At 40.1% G+C, this 15,307-nt stretch overlaps 1 protein-coding gene across 1 annotated transcript; it reads right to left on the bottom strand.

The window, feature by feature from the left end:
- Positions 1-46: 46 nt before the first annotated feature.
- Positions 47-14,316, bottom strand: TRPV3 (transient receptor potential cation channel subfamily V member 3). The gene is made up of 17 exons (XM_053960948.1): positions 14,198-14,316; positions 11,584-11,688; positions 9,939-10,025; positions 9,103-9,260; positions 8,141-8,317; positions 7,815-7,955; positions 7,338-7,618; positions 6,536-6,712; positions 5,537-5,695; positions 5,000-5,101; positions 3,719-3,792; positions 2,941-3,106; positions 2,396-2,462; positions 1,797-2,068; positions 1,284-1,396; positions 622-692; positions 47-168 (listed from the first exon to the last, which is right to left on the bottom strand). The coding sequence occupies exons 1-17, from the start codon at positions 14,314-14,316 to the stop codon at positions 74-76; spliced, it is 2,364 nt and encodes a 787-aa protein (XP_053816923.1). The 3' UTR covers positions 47-73.
- Positions 14,317-15,307: the final 991 nt, after the last annotated feature.

The following is a 15,307-nucleotide window of genomic DNA, read 5'->3' as shown; positions in this document are numbered from 1 at the left end:
AGCCACAAAGCTTTCAGCACCCACTGCTGATGCTTTTAACCTTCAGAAGAGCCACACGTCAGGCACAGCACAACTAAACAGAAGTTTCAGGCAAATCATCCATTTCTTCAAATGTATTCAGGGTGTTTTTGCTATTAGTTCTTGAATTATCTTGAATTTTGCTTGGATCTGCAAAAAAATGCATTGTAAACAAAACAGGATATGGTAGAAACTGCATAGGCAAGATCAGAGTTTTCCAACTTTTTTTTTTTTTTTAAACATGTATTATTTAAACAGCAAGCTCTCAGTTTGCTACCATATCTTCTACAGAAATTTTTCACCCCAGAGGGAGCTCATTTCTCCAGGACGCTCCTGCCCTGGCAGCAGATGCATGTCTTGGATTTCCTGGCCAACATTTATGTCATCCAATATATATATGTTACAAAACTTGTTTGTCACCAGCCCTCTCTCCAAGTCTTTAAAAGTAATTTAACACCACTGCCATATTAACCATTAGTTTCTCTAGCAATAATATGTGGTTTAATATAAGAGTTTATGTTTTTAAAGGTACAAAACTGTATCAAAAAGCATTTCTAAGAAGAAAAGATTCTGCAAATAGGGTGTCATAAGATTCCACAGTACCTGTTGGCCCTGGATCTTCATTAATAAATGAAACATGGGTTTTCCACTCGGTCCATTTCACTTCATTAATCCTGTTTACAAGGTACATAAATTGTGTTATCACCCTGCATTTTCCCCCACCTACATCACTGACATTTCCCTTTTATTCCTTCCTGGGAATGTCACACTTGACCACCAGCTTTGCTGGCACTAAAGCCTGAATGTCTTTTGCACTATGTGAAGGTGAGAATAATACCAAGATTACTTCATAATTTCACACATTGTTAGTACAGTCTTGAAATATTTAAGTATTTTTCATTAAACAGCAGACTTCTTTAATATGGTAATCATCAATTACCAATCAACTTAACTGTGATTGCTTTTAAGCTGACATTCAAAGGAGATTATGATAAAGTGACATTTACTGCAAACAGATTTGATGCTTCTACAGTCAAAACATATGAAGATGAAAATCTTTTCTTAACAAAAGAAAACCTACATTAAAATTTATACATTTTCCCTATTTAAACAATTGCTTACAACAGAAAAAGAACCCCCAAATTATATTTTTGTGCATCTAGCATAATTTGTAGAGATAATAGAAATATTTTAAAGAGGGTTTGGAGGAGAAATAACCTTGAAGCAGCATAAAGACAGCAGAATTGATTCCAGCTTTGCTTTACCTTAAACACACCCTGGTGTCATTTTCAGCCACTTTACACCGTTCTCCCAGCTGGAATTTTTTCTTCAGGCATTTTGGTAAGAATTTTTCAAATTCCAAAATAGTCCTGGCTCTCTATTGACAGTGAATAGTAAAATGAGTAAGGTTAGCCATGGCCTGATTTCACAGCATGCAGTTTGCAGTTTGTAACAGGTCAAGCCTCCACCCATAGCCAACACCAAAACCAGCAAATCACTGACAATTTGTGCAAACAGGGATGCAGATTCCTGGAAAAATAGTGAAACACATCATCCTGTGACATATCCAGGGGAATGAAAGTCATGACAGCTGGAAATCCAAGCCATGATATCACCTTTAGGATTGTTAATTCCAAAGTTTCTACGATTCTCTAATACTGGAATCATTTATTTCTATTATTGACACACAAAACCAAATGAGGATTATCTTTAACACTTAACCTGCTGTGTCAGCATGAGGGTTTTAACCCAAGCACCTCCCAAATTCCCAAACAAACCTGGAGTTTCCAGATGTGCTCACTCTCCTTAGAAATATCCTCCACCGTTTCTCCCATTAACGCAATCAGCATGTTCAAGAGAAGAACAAAAGTCAGCACAACGAAAGTTATTAGGAGCAGGAGAAACAGGACAGGGTACTTGGAGTTCTGCTGGATCTCCAGGTCACCCAGACCCAGGGTGAGCTTGAAAAGATCCATCAGGACAGGTCCCAGGCTGCTGTTGGAGTGGCATTCCCCACCCTCCTGGCACGTCTCAATCAGGGCAGCCAGAGCTGAGAAGAAAGCACAAGGAAGTTTCAGTCACAATCATTATTTAGGAATACAGAACACTTCATCCCAAAGAATTCAAACTGCTGAAGAGAGCCAGAGCTGCCCAGCCACACGGAGCAGCCAGGTGACAGCTCCAGGAAGCAGAAAGAGCCCACATCCAAATGAGATTTTCAGGGATTTGAGACCAGGAGGCAGATCTGTTCACACCTAAACTTAACAGCCAGAAGAAACCCCAACAGGAGCTCTCATGAAAACAGGGTTCTTATTCATAGTAATGCTAAAATTTTTACTCACACAGAGCATCAGTGCTTTTCTCCAGTAATACTTACCTACACCAAATCCCAGCAAAAACACGATGTAGACAACTAAAAACTTGATCACATCTTGCAGGATGACCTGAAAATGGAATGAAGCAGTTGACAGAAATTAAAATTCAGAACTAGCTTTGTGCTTTTGAATTCTGCAGGGGTACAGGTGATGCACACACTAAAGCATCAGACTGCTTTCCTTGAGCAAACAAACCCAAAGGTCTGATTTTTTTATCTCAAGCCTGATGTGCTCTCTGAGAGTGACTAATTCTGTACAATACAGACATTACGGATTTTGATGCAATTAAACTGCAGAACTACATTAGCTGGAAAAAAACACAAGCTACTCACTTATTTAATGTAACAAAAATGTCAATATTAAGGTAGAAACTAGTTCCTGCTGTTGAAGAAGAACAAATAGTGTGTTCTGCTGAAATTATGCATAAAAACTGGAAAGAAGACATTTGAAAATGAACTATAAAATACATATAATTGCTAAATATACTTGATTTGGATTGCAGAACAATGGAGTATCATCAGGCAGGTAAAAGAAAAGAAAAACTTGCCTTTTGAATCATCACACTGTAAATGCCCATGGACTGGAAGCCTCTGGTGAAATAGAGCATATTGGCCCAGCCAAGGGCCATTGCCAAAACAAGACACACCAGGTGTTCTTTGTAGGAAAACAAGTACAAAAAGACAGAGAAGATCACAAGCAAAGCTTGTATAAAACTGTTAAAAAACAAACATATATGTAAAAGAGAAATTACTAGCACAAAACCAACAACAGAATGGAAAAACACGAAAACAAGATTTCTTTGCTCTTTAGGCTTAATTTGTAATTTCATGCTGCTTTTTTACTCTCCCCATGAAATTGGCGTTATAGTTTAATGATAAAATAGGCTAGTGCAAGCAGTACATTAACATATAAGGATTATATTTATTAAAGCTTAATTTAGGTAAACTATTCTCCCCAAAACAGCTGCTCAATGCAGATATTGCTGACAGAATTGTAAGAATCCTTAAAATATCTTAGAAGCCATTTAATTGCAGCTTTAGCTTAATGAATTGATAGAATCATTACAGATTTTCCACAAATTTTTCCACTGGCAGGTGGGAAAAATCCACTCCTTGCACATCAGCCCTGGTATTGTCACTGACAGTGCAACCAAGAGTTTGTGTTACAGAAAAGCTGCAGGCAAACTTACATCCATCCCTCTAAAACTGACAATTTTGAGGGGAAAAAGTGAATATCTGCTACAGGAGCACATTCTCTGTGACCATGAGATAGAGAATTTTATATATAGTAGAAAAAAAAAATATATATACACACATCAGACTTACAATGCAAAGTGGAACCAGGCATCAGAGAGAATGGACTGCAGGTCTGAGGGCCTGAGCAGGAAGATGGCCACACTCTGTGCAGGCAGAAACAGAAAATTCAGGCACGGTGAAGAGAAAAGAGACCTCAAAATCAGTTTTTCAAAACAATTTAACTGGTGTTCCAAACTAATCCATCCACTGATAAGTTGTGGTAACTTGTAGAATTAATTTGTTTATAGGGCTGTGTCCTAGTGTGACGTTATGATGCTTGTATCCCCGGTCGTCTGTCCTGCTTATGCTGGATATTATGTTCTGTGCCTTCAAGACTGGCTCTGAAAAGCCAAATTTTGTTTTGTTTTCAGCCTGCTCACTCCCCCACGCTCTGCTGGACACGGATGGTGCAGTACATAGTGCTGCTTTTGCTTTTGGCTTTTGCTTTCACCTTTGCTCTTGCTCCTGCTTGCTTTTGCTTTTGTTTTTGCTTGTTAGTTAGTTTAGCTGGGCAGTCAGAATTTTTCCCTGGACTGTCTTTCTTTCCCTTTTCTTGGAACCATTCGAACCTGCTCTGGACTGGGACCTGGAAGACACCAGGGGTTTGCACTTTGTGGCCTGCAGCAGCCAATCCCAGCACCGGAGGGACTGATAACAGAGCGACCCCACCCAGGAGAGACTTTCTGAATTTGTCATCTCTTCAGAGCAGTGAAAGAGTTTTGTCATCTGGTGGTGTTCAGTTTTTTGTGCTGGGAGTGCTTTGTCTGTTCAATAAACAGTTTTTTTTTCCACTTCTCTCCAAGGAAATTCTTCCCGAGCCAGGTGGGGGAAGGGGCCATGGGGGTTTGCTTTCTGGGGGCTCCTTCCAGAGGTTTTCTCCCAAATTTGCCCTAATCCAGGACAGGCTGTAAATTTTCAGAGGTTCAAATTCTGTCATCTCTGGCATAATTTAAGTTACTAGTTTTAATTACTTACAGTACATAGCAAAATTATACCACAGGATTTGTTTTTCATTCCAAATTGCAATTCTTTTGGTCCTTAAAGCCAATAATTTGACAATACTGATATTATACAAAGATCTCTGCGCTGACAATTTGAAAAGCAAACATCCTTATATTTGTTTCACAGTTGTAATCAAATATATAATCAGGGTCATTCTGAATAAGTGATTGTGCCAAAGATTTGAAAATTACACATATCAAAGATACTCCATGTCTATTGCCAATATCAGCAGCAGCATATTCATAAATTTAGAGAAGTTCTTTAAAAATTAGCTGTGTATTTGTTTCTAAAAAAAAAAAAAAATCTTACCTCTTTTATGGCTAAAAATATTGCTCCTAACATAACCATCACCTGTCCTGACAACTGCAGCCACCCCACGCCTCGGGTCAGAGCCAGTGGATAAGGAGGAGCCTGCAAAACAAATCCAGAAGGAAAATTTCAGTTCCATCCCTGAAAGGTAAAAGGCAAAGCAAGAGAAACCCTCACACCTGTAACTCTCTGAGTTCACAATTTCTTCCCTTCCAGGGAGAATTTTCTTGATTTTCTTACACAATCAGCCCCCTAACAGAGGTGTTTGAAATATCAGAAGTTTCTTTCTTAAAGGAAAAACAAAATACCTTTTTCCTACCTTCAGAAATTTCACAGTCTTTGTATCATTTATTTGTATTTTAGGTCACTTACACAAAATGCAAATCTGATGCTCCCACACTGATGTGGGAGGACGTGGTCTCTCTATATCCAGATATTCCAATATCTGGCCTTGCTTTAGCATTTTAAATACAATTCAGGAAATACTATTGCCTTTTAAGTCAGTAAAATTTGGTGAGGTTCAGCTGCTGCACTCACTTCGTTTTCATTAGGCCTGTGGTAGGAAACCAATGTTAATGTTACATTGTACAGGAAATAAAAACAGCAGGACATGAAGAACATGTGCCGTGCAAACTTCTTCCATTTCATCCTCAGCAGTGAGTTCAGAGGCTCCAAAGTCAGCATCTCATGACGATTCTGAGGAGAAAAAAAAAAAAAATACATGAAAAATGTAAATATTTCAACTCGCTGCCTGTAAGGAAACTGAATTTTAGGTGTGAATTTTGTGTATTTCATTCCATGCCATCCTTGCTGCTCTAGAAACACCTCTGTGCTCAGGGATGTGCCAGAGCTCCCTGGCATGGGACAAAGGGACAATTCCTCCTCCTGCTGGGATAAGCTGCCATTCCCAGCCTGGTGAATTATGTCTGAGCTAAAACTCTCCTGGGAACTCCTGGTCCTGCTCCCTGTGGAAGTTTTGTGGCAGGATCTGAATTCAGCAAATATAAAATCCTGGCTTTGTAAATCAAACACTCCTAAACACCTAAAATACAAACCTGTTAAGTAAAGTTTATTTGGTCTGACCAGCTTGGCCATATTTATGTTCCCCAAGTCAAATTAATGCTTCAAATGCAGGAAAAGACACTCCCAAAATAACTAATCTGTGTTGCAGGAGCTGAATGCATATTTGCTTACAGCTGACATCATGCAGCAGCACAAAATGTATCCTGCTCCTGATACAATAACTGAGAACCAAAAATTACTGCTTACAAGTAAGTCAGTTGTTTGCAAGGCTGACACTTCTAAAATGGGGGTACTGCTAGAAAAAAAATTATATTTTAAATATATATTATACTTATTATATTTATTATATAATCTTTTATTTAATAATATATTGGTTTATTGTATTTTTAATATTTAAATAATAATTTAGATTTAATAATCTAAATAATGTTTCAATATTTAAAACAATTCAATTATCTTTATTATCTTTTTAATAATATAGATTTTTCTTTTATATCAAAATAGGCAACTTACACCAATATTTGTATTATAGACAATGATTTCCAGCACTGAGTTGTCAGCAGTAGTGTCCAGCTCTGTCAGGTCATACAGAGAAGACTGAACAGGACCATAAGCCCAGTCTGTGAATTTTCTTGACAGGCTCCTGTTTGGCTTCTCTCTGATCTCTCTGCTCAGGATGTACTTCAGAATCTAAAACATGAACAGATCATTTGTCAGCAGCTGAGAAAGGAGAAACACATTAATGCACTTGCCCAAACTCCCACCTTTTATCTCTAACATTTTGTACAGTTGTTCAATTTAATGTATTTGTAATTTTGGTATTCAGTGAGCAGTGCTGGAGGTGAAAAACCTCTAAGAAATAAGTTCAGTGTTTTTAATGCCTTCAGATTTTCTGTCACAGATAGTTGTCTAAAGGATGAAAGCACAATTTTCCTTGTGTTCATTTATGCCTTCCTTAAGGACTTAATTACTTTCTAAATCATCCCAGTGCCAATTCTTTACACTACAGTTGATTTATGCAAACCAAACTCTACAGCAGTACAACAGAGCAGTTCTAGTGAGATCTCTGAAACTGTTTGGTGGTAAATGCAGAATTTCTCTACAACAGAAGGCTGCTTCTAAACAGCTTGTGTACTTTGTACAGAGGGAGGGAGTTACAGAGAAAACCTGAAGCATTAAAACAACACTGCAATGGAAATATTTGTGTTTTGAACAAAATTAGCTCACTAATACTGATACAAAACAGCATAACCAGCCTGGAAAGAGATGTGCCAGAGCACAAGCTTCTCCTAGATGCTACTGAAATCACACCCACCTCTAATTTCCCAGTTTTTGCAGCTAACTGCAGCGGTGTCAAACCCTCCTTATTCTTGGTTGTTTCCAGAGTTCTGTCTTTACTTCTCAGCAGGATCATGTCATACATTCTGATCACAAAGTCATTCTGTGTTTTGGAGTCCTCTGCCACAGTCACTAATGCATGGAGGATGTTGTTTCCTCTGGAATCCTGAGAGGAAATATTGGTCCTGGCATTGTCCATTAACAGCTCAATTATGTCTGGCTGGTTGGTACATGCTGCCAAAGCCAGGGCAGTCTCACCTACAGAATCACAAAATGCAACAAGTGGTCATGGTTTATTTCAAGCATTCAAATCAGAATAGATAATATTGTGTTAAACATCTTAATATGTGAAAGCACATTTATATATATTGATTGTAATGGATTAAGCTCTTGTTTTATGGAAGTTTTGGGTATCCCTTCTTAACTTTTCCAGAAATATCTCAATTCCACTTACCAAAATAAAAGCCTTCATGCTTGTGTTTGGGATTAAAGAAAATGCCCTGGGCATGAGCATTGACATCAGCTCCTTTCTCTATGAGGCTCTGGGTGATTTCATACTGTCTCCTCTCAATGGCAATATTTAGAGCTGTCTGGCCTGAAAAAGCAGACACAGGAATTTAGGGCTGAGTCTCTCAAGCACACTCTGAAACATTAATGATGTTTCACAAAAGATGGCACCAGTGATAATGAATAAAAGTTGGTTCAAGGGATTTAAACCATCATTATTTTATAGAGGTTATGTTTAACCATATACCTGAAACTGCTATCAGATGGCAGTACCTTTATATGCCTCTTCTGTGTATGCTGCATTGATAAATCTCTCCAAAATGCCATTTTCCTCTGCAAAGGACAGGAGCATGTTCACTATCTCATTTGTGTTCTGGTTGATGTTCAGCAGAGCTTTCATCAGACAAGTTTTGCCAGTGTCTGAAGCCGTGAACTTCTTCATCAAGTAATCTACAAGAGTGAATTTTGAGATTAGATCATTGTTAGTCATGAAACTTGTGTTCATTAGGGGTGAAACCTGAGGGATATAGATGAACAAAAACTATTTGCCAAACCATGACTCCATCCTGTTCACTTCGTTCTTGAGCACCAAGGCAACCTTGGTTTTCCTGTTGGACATCCTGGTGCCATAACTGCCAAATTCCCAGGGAAATAAAGATCATTCCCAGGGAAATAAAGATCATTCCCAGGGAAATAAAGATCATTCCCAGGTTTAGGCTGCACCTGAGCTGCCAGAAGAGCTGGCAGCCCACCCCTGATGCCTTGAGCAGGCTGACCTAAAACAGAGGCTGGACAGAGTTAAAGAATAAAGTAGGGATTTCTTAGAAGTCCTCAATGGATCCACCTTGGGCAGCACAAGAGCCCAGCCAGGGCTGCAGACAAGATGAACCAAGATGGGCACAAAATAGACACAAGGTCTCTCACTTTGATCAGTTCTGCTCCATTTGAATATTGGAGTTCATTGTCCCATTCCAGCTTTAGCCCATGAAGTCCCATCCTGCTTGTTTTTCTCTCTCCAGCCCACGCTGTTTGTGCTCCTGGGCCTGAGCTTTGGATCATTTGTCCTTGGTCCCCAGCTGGAGAAGGAATTGTTTTGTCTCCCTACTCTGTGAAGAGAGCTCAGCATCCCCAAACACAAAGCTCAGAAATGCACACTAAAGCAGCACAGAATGTGAAAAATATAAAAACAGAAAATCTACCAGCTGAGGCAGCAGCCTGGGTGCCTCAGGGCTCACCTGGCACGGGCAGGGAGGTGCAGGAGCCCGAGCGCTCCCTCAGCTCGGCCAGCAGCCGCTGCAGCTCCTCCGCGTTCCCCTCGGACACTGCCCGGAACAGGTTCCTCTTCAGCTTCTTCCTGGCACTCCTCAGCTCAGGGCCTTGGCATGTGGTAGCACTGAATTGGAACAAATCATCATGAAGTTGCTGGTGCAATTTATCCTGGTTTATTTTATTTTTTTTAAGAAGGTTAAAACCAAATACAGTTGTTGGCCGCAGACTACACGAACTTGCCCCGCTGCCATGGATAGCTCAGAACATTTCTCACATTGCTTATCTGCAGCTAAGTGGGCTGTTGAGAGGCTGCTTTATTATAAACTGCACATTTTTCAAGTATTTTGTGTTTGATTCAGCTTATCCATTCTCCTAGAATAAAGGCTAAGGAACACTTTGCTCTGCCACAACTGACTGCAGTGCTGAGGTTGCCTTGGGCTGCTCTCACAGCAGAAGAGAGTTCTTAACCTCACATCTTACACCACTTTCTGATCATCCTTTATTCTGGAAAAAGAATGATTTCATATTTCCCCAAGCAGAAATATTCCATGCCTGGTTGTGCTGTGTGGGTCCTGCATTGCCATCTAAAAAAACCCCATTTTATATAAAGAATCCTCACACTAAATATGAAAATTGATAAATTAGAGTTGTTTATTTCAACATTTAATTATTAAAGGACCAGAAAGGCATGCACACGTGAACTTTTTTCCTAAAACTGGCAGGAAAAAAATAGGTAATCTCTACCTTACTACATATTGAATCAGTTGAAAATGTGCTGAGAAATATTTGTGCCTCCACTCACCCACAGCTGTCCACGTTAGGGCTGTATTCTGTGGCATCATCCTGAAGAGACTGAGGGGAATCCATGTCTTCCCCATTTGCAGATGCACTGCAGAGAAAGAAAAGCAAATGTGCCAAAATATTAGCAGGTATTTTGGCAAATTGCATGAAGAAACAGTCAATGGTAGGATAGAGTATCTGCACTAGAGCTTAAATTAGCCCAATTTGACATTGGACTTTTAACTCTATCATTTTATCTCCCACATGGATTTTAAAGTGAGTGATAAAAATTAAGAGACTCGCAGGATTTTATTATATTTTTAAGAAGACCACATTAGGAAAGCAATCTGCTTTGTGTTTTATTATTTCACTACAGATCCTGAAACCGTGGGAACCTTTTCTTTTTTTTTTTTTTTAATGATCATTGCTTTTTATGCATCACCCTGAATGCTTGAAACTTGCATTCTTCCTTTTCACATGCTTAATTTGTCATCTGGCACAAAACAAGTGCTAAATCAGTAGCAGTGAGTGGGTTGCAAGCCCACAATGAAAGATTTACCTAAAGATTTACTACACAGAACACTGGAGGCAATTCAGGAGTGTTTTGTGGCTGACTTGAATGAAAGAAATTGAGGACTGGGCCCTAAATAGATGTGTAGGTGATATATTTAAAGGATTTTCAATGGCATTGATATTTTGTAATTGCTGTACATAATTTCCACACAGTCCTAAAAGCAGATCTGACTTCAAAAAAATAAGATAAATTAGTTTCTCACTTGTATTTTTGTTTCCTCTAAGGTTCAGATTGGATGAACAACCTCAGGTTAGTAATTTAGGGAACCTGAGCTATTAATTATTGGCAAAACAGATGCATGGACAGCACTGCTCTGCAGGTATTCCCTTCCCTCTGAAATAAACCTGGGAGATCTGAGTCCATTCCTAATCCATCTGTCTCCTTTGCAGAAAGCTGAGTAATGTGGTGACAAAGCACATTGCAGGTCACTTCCTGAATGACAGGGGGAAATTTGGACACCTCTCCTCTGAAACCAAAATCAGCCTGTCAGCCAATTCCTAAAAGCTGACCAGACATCCTCAGCCACAAAAACCTGTGGCCATTCTGGGCCTGTGCCAGATTTGTGACATATTTCCCTTACTCATAATTATTGGCTGTTAGCACCCCACACATTTTTTAAAATTAAATGTATTCTTCCCAGTCATAATTTTTCTCTATTCATTCAGCATAAATGGCTGCTTTAAATATTTCAGATTCAGCATTTCCACGTTTGATTGTTAATGAGCAATGGAGGGAAGACGTCAGCAGCCAGCTGGGAACAGCTAAATTAGGCTGTGGTCTTCACACAGCAGAAAACACCCAAATGAGAGCATGGAGTTTGTTCTAATAAGAGGCTAAGATTAAAAAAAAAAAAAAAAAAACAACTGATTTTAAATTTATTCAGATTTGAGTCCTGATTTATTCCATAGAAATGACAGCAGTAGATAAAACCAAAGATAAATCTCCAGCGAAGTTCTATCTTTGAAGTGCCCAAAAGCTGTAAAAAGTCATGTGAAATCCTGGCACTGAGGCCCAAGGAGAATTAAGGAGAAGCTGCTGGCAAGAAAATAGCTGTACTTGCAGCAGGACCATTGCTTGTGCATCTGGAACTTACCACGGGCGAATATTGGAATCCATGGGTTTGGAAAACACGGGGGGAGAGGTGTTATTGGGACTGGCATTGCTTTCAAAACCATCAATCTCCAGGAAAAAGTGGGAACTGTTGAAGACAGTGCATTTAAAAAAATATCAGTGCTAAAAGGCAAGCCCAACCATAAACCAAGAAAAGAACTACCAAGGATAAGCTTGATAATTTATCTCTCCTGGCTTTTAACCTGAGCTGGAGCTGAGCCTTATCTGCTTTCCCTTAGGGGATCCCAGCCTGTGCCCAGCTCTTCCAGGCTGGCAGATGGGCAAAATTCCCAAGGTATTTTTGGAACACAAAATGGCATCAGATCCTGACATGTGTGAGCAGCAATCTCTAAACCAGCATTGCACCCAGTTTCTGTCACTGCCCAGCCACACAACAATGATTTTTTAAATCCCAGTCCCTGCTCTTCCAGCCAGGAGCCATCAGGATGGATAATCTCAAACCCATTAGCAGTGATAGTGATTAAATCAGAAAGTTTGAAAGGTCACACGTTCAGTGACATCAGGCATTTCCACCTGCCAGGGCTGAATGTGTCCCCTTGCCTGCATGACATTTAACTGTTCTCCCTATAAATAATTATATAAATATTGATAGTGAAAAGAAATAAAATTTGGAATAACACGGACAAAGTGATACGAAAAGAAAGATTTCACTTTTTAAGAGCCTGCAGAGTTGAGAGGCAAAAATCAATGGCTTGGTTTTACTGGATCTCAGTAAAACATTGCCACAGCTCCCACAGACTGAGGAGTTTTAGGAGTTTTAGCTCCCACAGGGGCTGTTGTTCAGAAACTGCCTTACATTTCTAAAATGTTGCAGTAGTCAACTGGAAAACCTTTCCAATTCACCTAATATTTATGGGTTTGTCCATAGGGCATTCCTTATCTAACTGCACTTCCAACAAGATTTTTTTGGGGGGAAGATGAAGTAGTTGTATTAATGGTAAAATGAAAAAAAAAAAAAAAAAAACCAAACAAAAAACAAACCTGCTGATATTTGCTAAAAATAGCAGTATCTAGTTCATCTCCTTTTCCAATGGCTAGAAGATCCAGCTGTTAATTCTGGCATCCAACAGCTGTGCAACAGCTGGGAAGGGAACCCTGCTTTGGGGGCTGACAGACCTCACCTCTCCTGCCTTGGGGCTTACCTGGGCATGTCATGGGAGGGCAAAAACACCCCCAAAGCCACCGTGCAAAGCAGGGTGCCATTAAATAGCCAAAAACACCCCCAAAGCCACCGTGCAAAGCAGGGTGCCATCAAATAGCCAAAAACACCCCCAAAGCCACCGTGCAAAGCAGGGTGCCATCAAATAGCCAGGTGCTGACGTGTCAGGTGCTCTGCCCACAGGCATCAGCAGGCTCTGACAGCCTCCTCCCCGCCCACCCCTCGCATTTCCTGTGCTTAATTAGAACTTGCAACACCCAAATTCCGGGGGCTTCCAGCTGGGAATGCCGCTGTCTTTCAAGAAAGTGAATATTGAGAGTGAGAAATGCCACCCTGGGAGTGCAGCAGCTCTGCTGGGGCAGGGGAGGGAGAGTTTTGAAGGAACAGCATGAAGCAGCATTGGGAACATGTAATTAATAGAATGTGTTAAAGCGCTGCATTAAAATCCACGTGATGTGGGTGCTGTGTGTTGCAGGAATGCTGCCAGCCACACCCTGAGCTCTGGCTTGAGAGGTGGGAAAAACCCCAGAGTTCCTGTTCCTGAGGCCACAAGGAGTGTGAGATTGGGGTTCAGTAATTGAGGCTTTGGCAGTGTTCCTTTAACTCCATAATCTGCCAGGGAATTGCCCCTTTTTGAAGTGCTGGGTGTATCATGAGCTGTTCAGACACTTTGTCTCCCCCCATATGCCACCAAAAGAGCTTCTCTTCTTGAATTTAATGTCAAAAAGACAAATTGGACCACCCAGGCAGTGGATCTCAAATAACTAATGGCACCATTCCCGTGAAAAGTGATTCCTCTGATTATTGAGAATTATAAATGTCAGAACAGCCACAATTAGCCAGGCCTTCAGAGTTTCAGAAATTGCCATAATAACCAGTAATTATTCAGAATGAAAAGTTTATGAATGAAAATTCATCCTCACTCTACAGTGACTTAGTTGACTTCATAGTACCAGGCAGGAATTACAGCTCATATTTCCCCATTCATATTAAATACAAACCCTCAATCCCTTTATTAATTCTCTAAGATCAATTATGAATGAAAGTGAATATCTTATAAAACAGCAAAAAAGTCTCATTAGCTGGACTAATGGAAAAGAGAGTGAATTTAGGTTTCTGTTTGTGATAGGGTTTTTCAAACCTCCTGCTCTCCCTGCCCTCAGCCTCTCATGGAAATGTGACAGATTAAGTTTGAAATGCTCCCTTTTTTCAGGCCAAGATCTCTTACATAAAACCTGGTGAGTTCTTCCATGTGACCTCTTAAAAAGATCACTTTATACCAAACATTAACCATCATTAGATCGAATTCTTGTGAGGCTACAGAGAACAAAGATGTTGGTGGCATTTCAGTGCAAAGATCTCCCAAAGGAGATACAGCAGGCAGTTTTAATGGTTTAGGCTCAAGCTGGAGTCCTACCTTTTCTTGGTGGGAGTGCCTTCAGTCACCTTTTTCTCTTGCTGGTTTGCAGGGGGATTTCCAGGCAGGTTTGTTTTCTTGCCCATTAGTGGAACAATTTCGTTGTTATCTTTAATCATGTTTCTGCAGTAGAGGAACATCAGTTATTTGACTCCTGTTCCTTTGAAGGAGGTGTGGTGACCAAATTACCTGTTTACAGTATCTTCAAGTGTAAACACACAAATATGGATTCTCTTTTTCCCAAAAGTTTCTCATTTTCCAGCCGTTAAGCACACACCTCCACCATTTCATGTGTCAAATCTGGAGGGTTCCACAGATGACTCATTAAATTGCAGTCTATGACAAGTGCCATTAAAAGTGGTACCAGGAGAACCATAAATTCAAGCCTGTGCCTAAATTAAACTGGAGGGAGCCTGTCAGTCCCAGTGACAGTGTGTGTTATTTAGAGAAAAAGAAAGATGACTTTTATAAGTAGCCCCAAAGTTGGGCATCTTTTCAGTTCATTTGAGCAGTCTGCTCTTGACAGAGATAATTTCAGAAAAGTGGTAAATCCCAGGAAGATCTGTGTAACAGCAAACAGATAAAAGGAAGGTACCAGATGTGAAAAGAACAAAGAAAAATCCCTGAAAGTTTTCACTGCATTGGAACAGCAGAAGCAGCAGACTGAAAATGATGCCCAAGGTGAGCTTAGCTAAATGATCACATGGATAACACCCAGGATTTGTGTCCTGGTGATTTCTCAACATTTCCTCAGGAAAAACTGAAAAAACCCCATGATTCTGCTGGATGGAAATGAGCACCAGCACATGACACAAAAGGATCTTGATGAGTTACCTGCCTAGGAACACCCACAGCATGAATTCTGCAAGGAATAATGAACTACCTCCCTGTTTCTCAATCTACTACTTAAGGGCATAATTTGAAATGGCCCAGGATAATTTGAAAGCAAGAAGGTGAATTCAGGATACATTCAAATTCACTGAAGGTACACTCAGGAAGATTTATGAGGTCAGGGATCCATTCCCAAGGAAATCAGGGGAGTGGCCTCCATACCCAAGGACAAATGGTAAAAATAATTTGCCTGCAAAGTTTGAACAAAATCAACCACAC

This window comes from Vidua chalybeata, chromosome 20, assembly GCF_026979565.1.
Source record: "Vidua chalybeata isolate OUT-0048 chromosome 20, bVidCha1 merged haplotype, whole genome shotgun sequence".
Lineage (NCBI taxonomy): Eukaryota > Metazoa > Chordata > Aves > Passeriformes > Viduidae > Vidua > Vidua chalybeata.
The sequence above is the reverse complement of the archived record's forward strand: the minus strand, read 5'-3'. Positions and strand labels throughout refer to the sequence as shown.

Coding starts and splice junctions, on each gene's coding strand:
- TRPV3 (XM_053960948.1), bottom strand. CDS start 14,316: ATGATTAAAGATAACAACGAAATTGTTCCACTAATGGGCAAGAAAACA. Junction 3,107..3,718: donor GCCTGGTTCCACTTTGCATT/GTAAGTCTGATG, acceptor GTTTTTTAACAG/TTTTATACAAGCTTTGCTTG. Junction 693..1,283: donor GACACCAGGGTGTGTTTAAG/GTAAAGCAAAGC, acceptor CCTTGTAAACAG/GATTAATGAAGTGAAATGGA.